The 16,377-nt window shown below is 39.6% G+C and overlaps 1 protein-coding gene across 1 annotated transcript in view; it reads left to right on the top strand.

Moving 5' to 3' along the window:
* Positions 1-285: 285 nt before the first annotated feature.
* Positions 286-16,377, top strand: part of PIP5K1C (phosphatidylinositol-4-phosphate 5-kinase type 1 gamma) — a 131,710-nt gene continuing 115,618 nt past the window's right edge. The window contains exon 1 of the mRNA XM_044671311.1: positions 286-469. Within this exon, the coding sequence (XP_044527246.1) occupies positions 367-469 (103 nt within the window). The 5' untranslated portion in view covers positions 286-366. The remainder of the gene's footprint in view (positions 470-16,377) is intronic.

Genomic DNA, 16,377 nt, shown 5'->3' on the forward strand with positions numbered 1-16,377 from the left:
CTCCTGCCTCGGCGTGAAGGCGTGAAGACGTCAACCCGCCCCCTCCCCACTCCCAGTCTCTTTCCCGGTTGGCAGGGAGAGAAGGCGCGTGACGAGATACGGCTGTGACCCCGCCCCCTCTCTTCCAGCTCCCTCTCTCTCCCCGTCCCCTCCCTCCCCCTTCCTTCCCCCCCTCCCTCGCTCCCTCCCTCTCCCCTTGTCAGCCCAGACTCTTCCCTCCTGTGGGCTGTTGTTCCGTGGCGGCAGCGACATCGAAAAACAGGGACGGCGGAGAAGGGGCTGAGGTTCTCTTTCTTCGGCCGAAAATTCTCCTGGTGGGACTTCTTCCGATTTCGCAGTTGCCTTCCCAGGTACCCATCTCCGGTGATGGAGGTGGAGGAACGGGACGAGGAGGAGACTACCAATTCGGGGAACCTCCCTTCGGAGTCGGCTTGGAGTAGAGAGAATGAGGTTGCGTCGTCCTCAGCAGGTAACGGTCCCCGGCCTCCTGCCCGCCTGCCCAGACGGTGCCGGCCTCCTCGACTCCCCCCCCCCCCGTCTGCCTAGATGGTACCGGCCTCCCCACTGCCCACCTCAATTGTGCCACAGCCGCCCCCTTGCGCGCGCCCCCACCCCCAAACTGCTTTAGTGGAACTGCCCTTGGGTCCCGAAAGCCAGGAGCTCTTGGTGACCCAACCCTCAGCTTCCTCTTGCCTGCGGGGGAGGGGGGGCCCCCCCGCAATGGGGAATGCTCCATTTTCTAGGGCTGTTGGTGGGGGTGGGCAGGATAAAGGGAGATTCCGGCCTTTTTCCCCCCACCCACGACCCAGTGTGATGGAACTGACCGAGGCATCACCCCGTGACTTCCCCTCTCTCCTGGCCCCACAGCGGAACCTCCCCCACTCACCCCCAGAGTGGACGCCCCTGGTGGGTGTTCCTCCCAGTCTTCGGCCTTCTCTTCCCTGACTTCAGACCTGCCCCGCTGTGGTCCGCACAGCTCAGTCATACTAGGGAAGTGGAAAAAGAGGAAGAGAAGGAGCACGAAGGGATCAGAGGAACCCAGGTCATCTAGTCCAACCTCCTGTCTCAATCTCCTTTTTGACCAACTCGGATAGAGAAATGAAAGACAGGCTTGAGTTCCAGATCCTTCCCTGCTCCTGGGCCCCATTGTTGACCAAGAGCTGGCAAATGACTTTATCCCTCAAACCAGTTTTCATCATCCATAAAATGGGGTTAATAATACTTGCACTACCCTGGGATAGGGCTGTTGTGAGAAAAGCATTTTGTAAACCTTAAAGGCTGGGTGAGCTGTTAGCCCCCGTGGGCCTTGGTTTCCCAAACCATCTGTAAAGTGAGATTGGTGGGGAGGAGGATTTGTATTAGATTATCCCAAAATTCCTCCTAGGGCTAAGGTTTTAGAATTCTTACTCCCAGTACTTCTTAAAATCCAGGCACTTATTCCTTCTCCCAGTGCACACTTTATCTCCCCAGGCTTAATGGGAGGGATGCAGTCCAGAGAGAGAGTGTGACTCCTCTTTATCCATCTCCTGACTATTTATCTTTTCTATGTTGAATGTTGGTAGGTGAAGGTAGGATTCTGCCTTCTTCAAGGGAAAATATGCTGGGGTTTTGCACAGAAAAGTCTTCCTGATGAAATGGCTCATAACTGAACCTTTGGAATAGGAAAATTCTAGATTTGTGGAAGCCCCTCCCAAAGCAACTTGTTTTAGTTGTCTCCTTTACAGTTTTAGTGACTCTCAAAATAGAGGCAGTATATCATATTTTCTTTAAAGGTAATTGACTTGTTATGCCAGGGAGTTGGGTAAATGTGGACAAGAAGACTCAAAAGATGGATAGTCTTATTTCTTCCACAGTTTACCCTATTGAAATGTTTGTTTACTTAGAAAATGAACTAATTTAGTAGTATATGTGTCCCTGATTCTATTGTAGTGAAGGGGAAAGAACCCTGGAACTGAACTCAGGGGACCAGAGTTTGAATCAAGGTTATTGCTGAGCCTTGGTTGTGCTATCTGTAATATGGGATTGATGCTTGTGCAAAGTGATTTTGCTTTGCAAATCTTGGAGAGATATAAAAACATAAATTTTTATTTTTATTCTGTAAAAATGTGTGATACCTAGTAAGGGCCTCATATGACCTGACTTCCTTTATGGTTTCACTGAACAGTATTGACCACCAATTGGTTTGCAAAGCACTAAGCAAGGTCCTTTCTTTTTCAACCTTCAGCTTCCACCTGTAATTCCCTTTTTGGCTGATCTTCACAAAAGCATGAGACTTGCCAAGACATGAGAAATTCCATATTGTTAAACATTTTATCTTAGAAGTTCACTAGGGCCTCTGATTAAAAAGGTTGATAAGATTAAGTGTAAGCCCTGGCTGTTGGGAAGCCTGAAATTAGATAGTCTTGGACCCGAATGATTACATGAAGTCCCTAAAATTGAGTTGAATGGGCTGAGTCACTCACAATTCAGGAGCCATTTACTGTTCCCTGGGTCTGACCTAGGAAGGAGCTTTCTCTAAGGAATTGCTGTTTCTTAGGTTTATGGAGCCAGTGTGATTGGAGAATTGTTCATACTGATGGATCCAGGGTGGGTGGGAGGGAATGATGCTCTGACTTATGGTGGATTTAAAGGCTTTCATGAAGAAAATTCCTAGCACCAAGTTGATTGTGGTTTCCAAGACCACTTAAGGGCCAACTCTGTGGTTGGTGGAGCTCTTCCTTTCTTTCCCCCTCCCCCGTTTTGGTGCCCCTTTAACATGAAGACTGATACAAAATGTTTTGCTCTCTTAGAAAAAACCACTCGCTTTCTGGGTGAGATCACTTCCTTTAACTTCCAATAAGATATTTCATGTTTCCTTCTATTTTTTCATTCTTTTGATTTTGCTTTATTAATTCTTGCTGTCTTGTGAGATTATTAGCTTCTACTTGCCCAATTCTAGTCTTTAAAGACTGATTTTCAGCTATGATCTTTTGATTTTCCTTTTTGGATTGGTCTATCCTGCTTTTCATGGCTTCCAGCAGGTCAATTCTGATCTCCAGTTTGCTTGTTACTTCATTTGATTTCTGTGCCTCTTTTTCCATGTGGGCAATTTTGTCTTTTAAGCTTTTATTTTCTTTTTGTATTACTTTCATTTATTTTTTCCATTTTTCTCCTGTCTTACTTGATTCTTGAACTCCTTTTTGAGTTCCTTGAGAGCTTGTGACCAATTTCCATTTTTTTTTTTTTGAAAGTTTGGATGTGTTTGCTTGTTTGTCACTCTCTGCTGGTGCTTCTGTATTTTGCTTTTTTTCTCCATAGAAATTATCCAAGGTCAAAAGGTATTTTTGCTGCTGTTTATTCCTTTTGCTACTAGTGGATTAGAGTTCCTGCATGTTGATGAACATTGCTTTCTTAACTTCTATCTTGCAGGGCTTTGCCTTGATAGTATGTTCCTTCCCAGTCAGAAATCTGAGTGAGGAGGGCCAGCAGTTCTTCGTGTAGTATACTTTAAAAGTGTTTTGCCCTGAGGCTATTTTTCCAGTCCCTGCTGCCTTTGCTTTGGCCAGCTTTGTCTCTGCCCAACCTCCATGCTCTGCTGCCCAGGCTCTGTGCTCTTCAGCCTTAGGTCCCAAGTCTTGCTGCTGAGGCCTTGCATTGCGCTCTGGGATAAGTCTGTGGTACCCTCAGCCAGCCCCACCCAGAATTTAGAGGTTGCTCTCACCAATGCTCTGACTCTGGTACCTTAGGTGGTATGAGGAAGGGGTGACCAGCTTGCACTTTGATAAGTGTGATTTCATCCCCTTATAGTGTGGAAATCCCCAAACACTGCCTACCACCAAGGGAGAGCCCCTTTACTCGTCTGATTTTGGCTTATGTCCTTTTGAGACGCTTGCAATGATAAGTTGGAAGGAAATTCAGAAAGCTCCTGTTACTCCCTGGCCATTTTAGTTCCGTCCCCTATTTCCTCTAACTTCCCCACCCCCCAACTCCTTTGCAAAATTCTTTGTCCAAAGAGCCAGAAAGGGCCTAGGAAATAACTAGTACATGTGTCCTTCCCATTTTACAGAAGGATAAGATTTATTTGTTTAAGGTCACACAACAAATTAGTGGCTCTGATGAGACTAGAATTCAGGTCTCCTGAATCCAGTGACCTTCCCATTACACTAGAATGCCTTTTTAGAGATTATTTCGAGAAAGAGTTTCTTGCCTGGAGAATATCCTAAAGTCAGAGGTAGAAGACTGGTCAGATGGCCTGCAGACTCTAGAAACAGGGGTCGGCAACCTTTTTGGCCGTGAGAGCCATAAACACCACATTTTTTAAAATGTAATTTCGTGAGAACCGTACAGTGTTCACAGTGTGCGCTCCTGTAATAGAGCCTGAAAAAAAAATGGACTTTATGGCTCCTGCAGAAAGAGCCAGATATGGCTCGAGAGCCATATGTTGCCGACCCCTGCTCTAGAAGAAGCTCTTATAGTTGAGAAGGCTATTAATGAGGAATTGTTCACTGTACAGTAAGGCAAAGGATTGTGAAGATATACATCTCTGTGGCTTCTTCCAGGCCAGGCCACTGTGGTGTGATGGAAAAAACATTCAGTTTAGAGTCAGGAAACTTAGGTTTGAATCTCCTAACCTTTGTGGCCTTGGGCAAGTTAAGCTATCTGAGCTTCAATTTCCCCTTCTGTAAAATGGGCATAATAGTACTTAAAACTCTGGCCTTGACCAGGCTTTTGAAAGGAAAGCACCTTGTAAATTGTACATTGCATATTATGTGCACTTTAATTGTGTAAGTCAGAAAGCCTAAGGTTTTTTTTTTGGTAATGAAATCTTTTGAAATTCACTGTTAGAACTGGTTTCCTTTCCCTCAGACACTGTTAGAGGGTCATACACAAGCTCTCCAGCTCTCCTTTTTGGGAGGAGCTTAACCTGAGCTTTTAAGACCAACAGTAGCTGTTTTTTGGTCCCCTACCTAACTCATTTGCCAGATGCTAACAATTGCCTGTTCTAAACATTAGTCCCTTGCCCCCAAGAAAACCGAGGGGAAAACAAAACAAAACAGGAACTGGCCATGTGATCCAGTTTCCTGGATGTTGGTGCATGCTCCTAGCTTGTTGACCCAACCCTTCAATGATTGCAAACTCTCTGACCCCTGACCATGTCTTGGACTTCAGACCACCCTTGTGTCTGTTCCTATCTTATAATGTTTATCGTGTCTGCCTCCTTGTCTGCGCTCAATCTCTTTTGCCTCTCTCTGAATATCAGTTCCCTCATTTGTAATAATGGCTGGGTAAATAATCTCTAAGCCCTTTATAGCCCTAACGTTTAATGATTCTGTGGAATTCCTGCTTGCTCTGTTTTTACAATGTCTACCCTGTTAGTGACTTCTAGTCATCGTGTTGTCCTGGTATCTTCCCCTGATTTGACCTAAAATACCTCATAACTAGTACTGACAGTTCCTTTTTCATCAAGTTAATGGAAAAAGTGACTGTACCCCATTTTGTACAGTTTCTGACCATATTTTGACCCAGGGACTCATTGAATGTGAAGGATGTAATACATATTTTAGCCCAGACTTTTTGTCAAAGTAAATGCTGGAAAAGATAGAGGTATAGAGTAACATTATTTAATCTAAGTCCATCAGAATAGGAAGAATCCTTAGAAATCATATAGCCAGACTAATATGGGACCTAAAACCCACTGAGGGGTCACTTTCCTTTGCCCTTAAGATCATATAATAACATTTTTTTCCAAATTATTTTTAAAAATTTGTTTGTTACATTAGAATTTCCAAGTATCTCAATCTCTCCCTCTCCTCCCTGTACCAGGAAAGGCATCATTTGACAAAAAAACATTTATATATATGAAACTGTATCATGCATGTTATATTTATCAGTTTTTTCTCTAGAGATGGACATTCACAGTTATTCATAGAATATTTCTGTTGCTGTATATAATCTCTTGGTTCTGCTCATTTTGTTCCTTATAATTTCATGTAGTTTTTCCCATTTTTAAAAATTAACCCATTTGTCATTTCTTGCAGCATAGTAATATGCCATCATAATCACATGCTGCAACTTTATTTAGCCATTTCCCAGTTTATGGGAATTCCCTCCTTTTCTAGTTCTTTACCACCACAAAGAAAGTGCTATAAATATTTTAGAACATTTAAGTTCTTTTCTTTTTGCCCTGATCACCTTGGGAAACAGACCTAATAGTAGTATTGGTGGGTCAAAGGGTATGCACAGTTTTTTAACTCTTTGGGAATAATATGGATTGCTCTCCATAATGGTTGGATCAGTTCACAGTTCTACCATCAATGTATTAATGTCCTCATTTTCCCAAATCCCTTCCACCATTTGTCATTTTGCTCTTTTTATCATTTTTGCCAATCTGATAGATGTGAGATGATATCTCACAGTTGTTTTGATTTTCTTTTCTCTAATCAGTAATGATTTAAAGCATTTTTTTTCAATCTGGCTCTCTTTATAGCATTGATTTGGATCATCCAAAAATTGTCTGTTCATATCTTTTGATCATTTATGAATTGGGGAATGGTGCATAGTCCATATATTTGATGAAATTCTCTACATATTCAAGCCATAAATCCTCTGAGAAACTGTTTGCAAAATTCCACTCTGCCCCAATTTTCTACTTCTGAACTTGACTACATTAGTTTTATTTGCAAAAAAACTTTTAAATTTGATGTAACCAAAATTATTCATTTTACATCTCACATATGTTCTCTCTCTTTATTCTCTCATTTATTCATAAATTCTTCTCTTATCCATAAGGTATGATAGGTAATACATTATCTGTTCTTCTAATTTGCTTAGGATTTCTCCCTTTATTTCTGTGTACCCATTTTTATCTTATCTTGGTAAATGGTATAAAATGTTGGTTTATATGTAGTTTCTGTCAGACTGCTTTCCATTTTTCCCAATAATTTTTACCAAATAGTGAATTCGTATCCCAGAATATTGGATCTTTACTTCTGTTAAACATAAGGTTATTTTAAGTCTGTTCTGTTCCACTTATCAACCTATTTCTCATTGCCAGTACCAGAAAAATTTGATAATTACTGCTTTATAATACAGTTTAAAATTTGGTACCATACAGTAACTTCATACCAGAGTCAAAACTATAGCTCGTTTCTCAACTTCTAGAATTAGACTTACTTCTCCACATTCCACTGCTTGATTTATTATTATATCTATTATTAATATTATAATATTTATTATTTGTTGATTTATCATTTATACATTAAGTTTTTATTTTTTATTTTTCAATAACCTTTGACGAGGAGTCTTTAAATCTTCTGCACTATAGACTGGCCTATGAGACTTTTTTTCCCATTTACCTTAAGAATAAGACTTTTTAATCCTTTTTTTATGTGACCCTTTTGAAGACACTGAGGGATATTTTGTTCTTGCCAAATGTCCAAGACACAGGTTAATGATAGGGCAGAACCAGAAATGGAAGAAGTTGAATTCAGTCTTGCAGGCTACAAAATAGAAGCATGTGGACTGCTCACTTTGGCATCTTTGTTTAGGCTATTCCCCATGTCTGGAATGCTCTCCTTGCTATTTCTGCTCATTAGCATTATTATCCATCCTTCAAACCTCAGAAAATATCTTCTTTGATGTATTTCTCCAGATTCTACCAAGCTAGAAGTAATTTCTCCCTCATCTGATCTTATAGTACTTCATATACATCAGTGGTTCCCAAACTTTTTTGGCCTACCGCCCCTTTCCAGAAAAAAATATTACTTAGCCCCCTGGAAATTAATTTTTTTTTTATTTTAATAGCAATTAATAGGAAAGACAAATGTACCTGTGGCCATCACTGCCTCCTCGCCATCGCTGCAGCACCCACCAGGGGGCGGTAGCTCCCATTTTGGGAATCACTGATATACATCATTATTAGAGGCAGCTAGATGGTACTGTAGATAGAATCTTGGACAAATCACTTAACCTCTGTCTGCCTCAGTTTTTCTCAACTATAGCTTTGGCATAATAGAACCCTGCCTCACAGGGTTGTTTTGACAATTACATGAGATAATTTATGCAAAATACTTGGTAAAACTTGAATGTCATAAATGTGAACTATTATTATCCATCCCCATTTTGTAGATGAGGAAACCAAGGCTCATATAGGTTAAATGACTTGCCCAAAGTCTTACAGCTGGTGTCAGAAATGAGATTTGAATTCAGTCTTTCTGATTGCAAGTTCAGCCTTCTATTCACTTCACCATCCTTTCTCACACCAGAGTATGAAAAACCTCAGAAAGGTAGTAACTGCATTGTTTTAGTCTTTTTATTCCCTTTGCCCAGCACATTACCTTACACCTAGTGTAGGTACTTAATAAGTGTTTGTTAAATTTTTTCATCTGTATACTTATCTATGTGTTTTAGGCTTTTAAAAATTATGAGTTTCACAGGAATAGGCACCATGTACTAGCAATCTTTGGGTTTTTATGGTGCACAGTACATAAAAGGTAAATCTTTAATCTTTATTTTCGTTGAGTGTGAATGGACTTGTATGTTTGAATATGTCTAAACCCCTTGCAGGTCCAGTAAAATTTATTTTTATTATGCTGGTTTTTATATCTGTACTTCTCTATATATCTATATATCTATACTATCTATACTTTATATCTATACTATGATGAATAATCGAGTTAATTTCCCCAGTATTAGGATAGACTATACCAGGGGTCGGCAACCTTTTTGGCCGTGAGAGCCATAAACGCCACATTTTTTAAAATGTAATTTCATGAGAGCCATACAGTGCTCACAGTGCAGCTCCTGTAACAGCGCCTGAAAAAAAATGGATTTTATGGCTCCTGCAGAAAGAGCCATATGTTGCCAACCCCTGGACTATACCATTCAACTCAACTTCAGAACAAAGCATTGTGCTGAGGAAACAAAGACAAAGGGCGTAATTTTTGCTTTCAAGAATTCTGTAGTATCAGAATAACAATAAGTAGCATTTATTTGTTTTAAGGTTTGCAAAATCCTTTATATATTTTATCTTGTTTAATCTTCACAACAACCTTGTGAGGTAGATGCAGTTTTATCCCCATTTTATAAATGAAGAAACTGAGAATGACAAAAGTTAAGTAATTTGCCTAGGGTCACACAGCTTGTAAGGCAGTTTTTGAACTCAGGTCTTTCTGACTCCAGGTCAGAATTATAACTTATATAGAATTTATAGCTAAGAAAATTTGGCAATTATGTAGTTCAGCCTCCTCATGTTTTAGAGAGAGAAATTAGGGAAGTAAAGTGATTTATCCAGGATCACCCAACTTCTAAGACTTAGTGGGGCAAAATCCATCACTCTTTCCACAGCACCATAAGCATACATGTACAACATTTGTTTGATGTGATACAAATAGCTGATATAGTACAACATGTCATGCAAGTGCAAAAGAGGGTTTAGGGAAAAGAGGAATGAGAAGCTTACCTTCAGGAATCAGAAAAAGTGTGATGACACCTGAATTTAGTTTAATTCAAACATTCATAAGACCTTAAGAGTAAGGCAAATGGGATAGTGGATAAGGATGCTCATTTTAGAAGCAGGAAGGCATAGAGTTCAAGTTCTACCTCTTGATACCTATGGAATAAGTGATTCTAGACTGGTCACTTAATCTCTCCCTGCCCTATGCAGATCTCTAAGACTACATACTGAGAAGCAGGAGCCTTTATGCATTAAAGTTTCCTCATCATTTGAAGTTCCCTATTCTAATGAAATCACAGCTCTAGTCTCCCTTGCCAGTGTGAGGCACTCTTCTGGACCCTGAGGATACAAAAGGAAAAGCAAACATAAAGTAAATATAAAGTCATTTTAGGGGAGATAGAATACTAAGGATAATGATTAAAAGGGAGAATCAGAAAAAGGTTATAGGTAGGAAATTATAGTGAGAAATTCTTGAGGGAAGCCAGGGAATATAGGAATAGAGATAAAAGGAGCGGGTGCCCTTGAGTAATGGGAGACCACTTAGGTCTTTAAACAAATTTTGTACATGTATGCCTATGGTGCTGTGGAAAGAGTGATGGATTTTGCCCCGCTAAGTACTTGGAAGTTGGGTGATCTTGGATAAATCACTTTACAAGAGATAGGATTAGTCATTTGAGGGGAGTTGTGGAAGGATAAGACATGCTTTCCCCACTGTTGATGGGTCCAATCATTCTGGAAAGCAATTTGGAAGTATGTTTATAAAATCTATAGCTTTTGGCCTAGAGATCCCAGAGTTAGGAAGTCAGTTCTCTTATATGTCATAAATTCATAAAAGTATTTTTTGTTGTCATAAAGAACTGAAAAAATAGTAGAACTTTGTAGAAAAGAATAAAAGGACTTCTTTGAACTGATATAAAGTAAGCTGTACCAAGAAAGCAGTATACCCAATGATTAAGAGTATGAATGGAGATAAAAAACTCTGAAAGCTGAGTATTGTGCAGTTAGAATGACCGGGCATGGCATAAGGAAAGAAGAGAAAATATACTCTTCTCCCTTCTTTGCAGAGGTTGGGGATCAAGTCTATATACATTGCACAAACTATCACATTGAGTGAGATATTGGATAGTTGCAGAAGCACTTCCCCAAACCCTCTTTTCTTTCTTGGCTGTCTTTGTTGAGGAGGAAGGGGATATATATATATATATATACACATATATATATACACACATATATATATATACACATATACATATATTTATTTATTTATTTGTTTATTTATTTATATAGGAAAATCATGTAAAAACAAAAAGTAACTTTTTTTAAGACCTTAATTGGGATGACTGTAGGTAGAGACATACCTAAGTGATAGCTCTTTGTAACTGAAAATGACTCAAAATTTTAGGGCTGGATAATAATAATAATGCTAATAGAGAGTGCTATAGATTTACACATGATGCTTATTCTGTTGATCCTTAAATGGAGCAATGAGGTAGTTAATATCAGGCTTTCTTCAGCTCAGGAAACTGATTCAAAGAGAGATCATGTGACTTATTAGCCCATTGACACACAGATATTAATGACTTAGCCAAGTCTTAAACTCATATCTACTGACTCCAAACCGAGGGCTTTCCCCCCTGCACCTTTGCTAGATACTGTTTAATGTTCCAAGTGATAAGGAAGAATGCCTGCTGTTCCCACACCTCATTCAAAAGCAAGAGTTTGGTTTCATTCATTTAATAAACATTTATTAATCTACTATATAAGAGACAACTAGTTATCACAGTAGATAGAGCACCAGGCCTAGAGTCAGGAGAACATAGGTTCATATCTAACCTCAGACACTTTAGCTGTGTGACCCTGAGCAAGTCTCTTGACCCCAATAAGACAAGAGGTAAGGGTTTTAAAAAAATAATAATAATCTACTATTGACAGAGATCATTATGTTAGGTACTGGAGGAGCTGCAAAGTTTAAATAAGATATGGTCCCTTCTCATATGAACCTGACAGTCTACTATGGGAATAAGACCCAGACCCAGATACCTACAATATATGATATTGCATAAGTTCATTAGAGAATTGTAAAACAAGTGTTGTGAGGTCCAAAAGGAACTGTTATGTCAGAGACCTGCCATTTGCTTAGTGCCTTAAGGAAACAATTGTTTATACAGTTTGAAAACCTTAGACTGGGATTCAGGAAAATCCAGAGTTTTTGTCCTAGCCGTGCCAAAATCTTATGTGGTTGTGGCCAAATAATTTCATTTTTTTCTATCTGTATTTCTCCCAGAGGCAATGTGATGTTGTTGAATGAATATTGTATTGGGAGCCAAATGACCTGGGTTCATGTCCCAGTTCTACTTAAGTTCTTCATAACTTAGCTCCTTTCTACCTGTTCCATTTTCTTCCCCTCTCTAGGCTCTACCCAGTTATAGTGACACTAGTCATTGTGATCCAGTGACACTGGTCTCTGTTATGTTCCTTGCATAGGGCATTTCATCTCTCAACTATTTCAGTGAATGTCTTCCATGCCTGGAATTCTCTCCCTTGCCTTGTCCACTGAGCTTCCTTCAAATCTCAGCTCAAGAAGGCTTCCTTAATCTCAGAGCCTTCCCTCTGAGATTACCCTAGTATATCCTGGGCAGATCTCGTTCATACATGGTTATTTGCATATTGTCTGTCGTGTTAGAATGTGAACTTCTTGAGAAGACTTTTTTTTCTCTTTGTATTTTCAGCAAATACAGCACCATGCCTGGCACATAGCTGGCATTTAATAATGTTAGTTGACTAACAAATGATTAACCGTGGCAATGTGATGGCATAAAGTCCTGGACTTGGAATCAGGAAAACCTAATTTTGAATTTTGGCTCAGATACTTTTTAACTGTATGAGCCTGGGGAAGTCACTTAATCTTCCTGTTCCTCAATTTCCTCATTTTAAAAATGAAAATAATAGTACTTCCTCCCAGGTTCTTTGTGAAAATTAAATACTAACATTTGTAAAACACTTTGCAAAGCATAAAACTATGTAAATGTTAGCTATGTGTAAGTAAATTTGGCCAGATTATTCCTTCTCTTAACCCTACCCCATCCCCACCCTCCATGAAAAGAGTTTAATGATTCTGGCATCTTATAGAGCTATTGTGCAAACATGGTTTGTGAGCTCTCTGGCCAGCAGTTCTACTACCTGCCAGCCTGCTCACCTTATAAAGGCAGTAAGGTGAAAACCTGTTGGAGGCTCTAAAGCAGTAGGTTATTCTGATATGTACAGAGGTTATTCTGATATGTACCAGAGATAGGATAGAGTGAGGATATAAATAGAGGCTGGGAGAAGGGGAAAAAAAACCTTTCAGATTTAGGTCATCAGAGCTACTCAGGGTCAGTGTAGCCAGAAGCTGGTACAATCTGCTCTAAATGATAATATCACATGAATAGATTTGGCAGGTATAGACTGAGTCTGGTACTTCATGGATATTTATGTGACCTCCCAGACTTACCCACCTTTAGGGAAATCAGAGAAGAGCTTCAAAGAAAGTGGACCCCTCATTTCAAAATAGTTTTCTTCTACAACTGTTTATAAACTATGGGGCTCTTCAGAGAAAACTACAGACTCGGGCCTTGCCTTCTAGGAACTGATAGCAATTCATAAGATAATTGTTTTCGATTGGAAGAATGTCAGAACAGGAAGAGGGCTTAGAACACAGAATATCAGAGATATATTAGGAACATTAAAGTAATAAAATAATGAAGTGAATCAGATGAGAGAAAACACAATAAGCTGGGGATGAGAAGGGAAATGGCAGATCACGAAAGGTTTTATGGTAGCTTTAGATCTATACCTTAAAAGAATGGGTAGTAGTCAATGGATGAAGATGAGGGAGCAGAGCAAAGACCCAATGGGGAAATATGCTGGCCAGTGGTGGCAAAGTGTTAAAAAATGACTTTAGAGAGGCTGTACAAGCTAGTGATGGCACAGAAGTGAGAGCTGTATCTCTTGGCTCTTTTCTAGCTCAGAGCACTTTCTGCTGTGGGACTGAGTTTCAAGATTGTGCTCTTGATTGTGGTAGTCTCCTTAATTGATAAGCCCTCAGACCTGTATGACTAGCTCTTTAAGACCTTTCATAACAATCTCTCCTTTGATCCTTATATCAACCCTCTAAGTTGAGAGCTGTGCTTTGGAAAGAGCCCTAGGTGGCAGAAGGCAGGCTCCAGCCCTTGCTTGGAGAAAAGCTAGCTATGTAACCTTCTGGCAATTACTGTGCCTCTTTAAGTCTTAGTTTGCTCACTGTAAATGAAATAATTATATTTGTTCAACTTTCTTCAAGATTGATGGGAAGAAAGCATTTATAAACCTTAAAGTGATATAGGTATATGGAGATATGCCCATTTGATAGATGTAGAAAGTCTCAGAGATGGAGAGCAACTTGCCAAACATTACCCAGCAACTCACTTGCAGAATCAAAACTATCCTAGCTTTCCTGCATCTGTAAAGTGGGATTAATGATAACTATTGTAGTAGTCTACTACTGACAGCTCACATCTCTGTATAGCACTTTGGAGTTTGCAAAACAATTTATATAAGTTCTCATTTTATCTTCGCAACCCTGTGACAGTGATACTATTATTGTCACCATTTTACAGATGAAGAACAGAGACTTAGAGAGGTTATTGACTTGGTCAGGGTCACCCAACTCGTAAGTGCCAGAGGCAGAATTAAAATCTAAGGTTTTTTTTAAAACCCTTAACTTCTGTATATTGGCTCCTTGGTGGAAGAGTGGTAAGGGTGGGCAATGGGGGTCAAGTGACTTGCCCAGGGTCACACAGCTGGGAAGTGTCTGAGGCCAGACTTGAACCTAGGACCTCCCATCTCTAGGCTCCACTCTCAATCTATTGAGCTACCCAGCTGCCCCTAAAATCTAAGTCTTAAGGACTCATTCTCTCTCAGTGGTAACATTGCACAACATCCTCACAGACATAACCAGGCAGTACTAAGCTCACAAGATTATTGTGAGGATCAAATGATTTTAGCTTAGTTCTTCCCTACCCAGTTTTCCTACTTGTGCAGAGTTCAGTATCACAAGATTTACAACTTAACAACCCTGAGAATTTGGTTCATATAACTGTACTTATTTGTAATAGATTTTGTTTTTCTTACCTTTTTAGGGGGAAAAGGGAGAGGAAACTTAGAACTAGAAATAAAATTTAATTTAAAAAAGAGAGCTAGAAGTACCATAAGTTTATTTAGTCTTGCTCCCTTAGGTAACTAATAAATGGGAAATGAAAAAAACTTGTCCAAAGAGACACACAAGGAGGTAGGGGAAAAGCCAGAGTTCAAGCACAGGTCCCCTGACTCCAAGAGTTCTTTCCACTACAGCTTGCTTCTCTAGATCTTGGCTTAATGTTCTCTTTTCTAATCCCAAGTGAGAGTTTAGTGCTTGGAAATGTTGCTACCTTAGCTGCTTGGAGTCCTCTCCCTCTACACAAAACATGTAAACTACTTGTTTAGGGCCAGAGGTAGAAGTGGTTATATTTTTAAGAGACAGCAGAGAAATGTCCATTCCTAAGTCTTAAGCATAGCAATGATTTTTGCGGTTTAAGCAGTAAGTAAGACTAGAAGTAGCTCTTTCCAAAGGAGAGTTCAACACATCCATACTTTTGGTGGGGACGATATATACAATTGGAATTGTGATTTCTGTGATTTAGGAAACTCCCTCCACCAATGCAGGTTGTTGATTGATTGATTCCCTGCAACTTAGCCGCCTGAGGCACACTAAGAAGTACTTGTTCAGAGTCCAACAGTCTATATCTGTCACTGATAGAACTTAAACCTAAGGCTTCCTGTTTTGGAGGCTGGCCCACTCAACTGCCTAGTAGTAGGTGCTTATGAAAAGTTAAGGGAGATAAAGTGATTTACCCAGGGTCTTGGAGCCAGTAAGTGATAGGAAGGCCCAGCCCCAGGTCTTTTGACTCTAAATCCAGAGCACATTCTGTTAAATCAGGCCTCCTTCTCTAAATCCAGCATTCTTTACATTAGGCTCCTTTCTCCATATGGCACTTTTTATGTGCCTACTACATTTATAGTGTTTGACATTATATGCATTGGCACTGGGGGAAATAGGAGGTTGAATAAGATGTGGTCCCTTGAGGAATTCATAGTACAGGAAGTAAGACATGGGCACAGAGAAGTAGGTACTTCATATAATCTCCTTTGTTTTAAGGGATAGTACAGTTATCATAAAATTACATTAGAGAAAAATCACTTCCATTTGAGAGGATCAGAGACAGCTTCCTGGAAGAGATAGCATTTTACTTGGGCCTTGATGAACATACAGAATGTCTACAGAGGAAAATCATTCTGGTTTTAGGGAATGATTTGAGCAAAGTTTTGGAGGTAGATGTTTGAAGAGCAACAGTTAGTCTAGCTTGGCTAGAATGTATTTACAATTATAGGATAATGATGTGAGATTCAGCAGAAAAGATAAAGAAGTACAAAGTTGTGGAAGATCTTGAATGCTAGGCTAAGGAATTTATATTTGATAAGCAAGGAGGAGTTGTTGCAAGGGTTTTGAGCAAAGGAATGACATACATGAACAAATTTATGTATACAGTTATCTCTTCCTGAAACTTAGGAAAAAACATGTCTAGTTTCAACAAATGTAATGTAATGGAACATAGCCATCATAATTAAAAAGTAAAATAACATTCTTACCTCTCCTGATATTTTAATAACAAAAATCAGTTTCTCTGCTTGAGACACAGTATCTAGACACTTGAATGAGAAGCGATTTAAGGGACTCTGATTACAATTAACCTCACCACTGATTGCTGTGATTGCGAGTAAAAAGTGAAAACTGATGAGAAATAACTTAATGAGGTCTGAGGACACTCCCAGGCCTACCATTCTCTTATCATTCATGTGATCTCTCTACATTTAGAATAAAAACATATTTT

This window comes from Gracilinanus agilis, chromosome 1, assembly GCF_016433145.1.
Source record: "Gracilinanus agilis isolate LMUSP501 chromosome 1, AgileGrace, whole genome shotgun sequence".
Taxonomy (NCBI): domain Eukaryota; kingdom Metazoa; phylum Chordata; class Mammalia; order Didelphimorphia; family Didelphidae; genus Gracilinanus; species Gracilinanus agilis.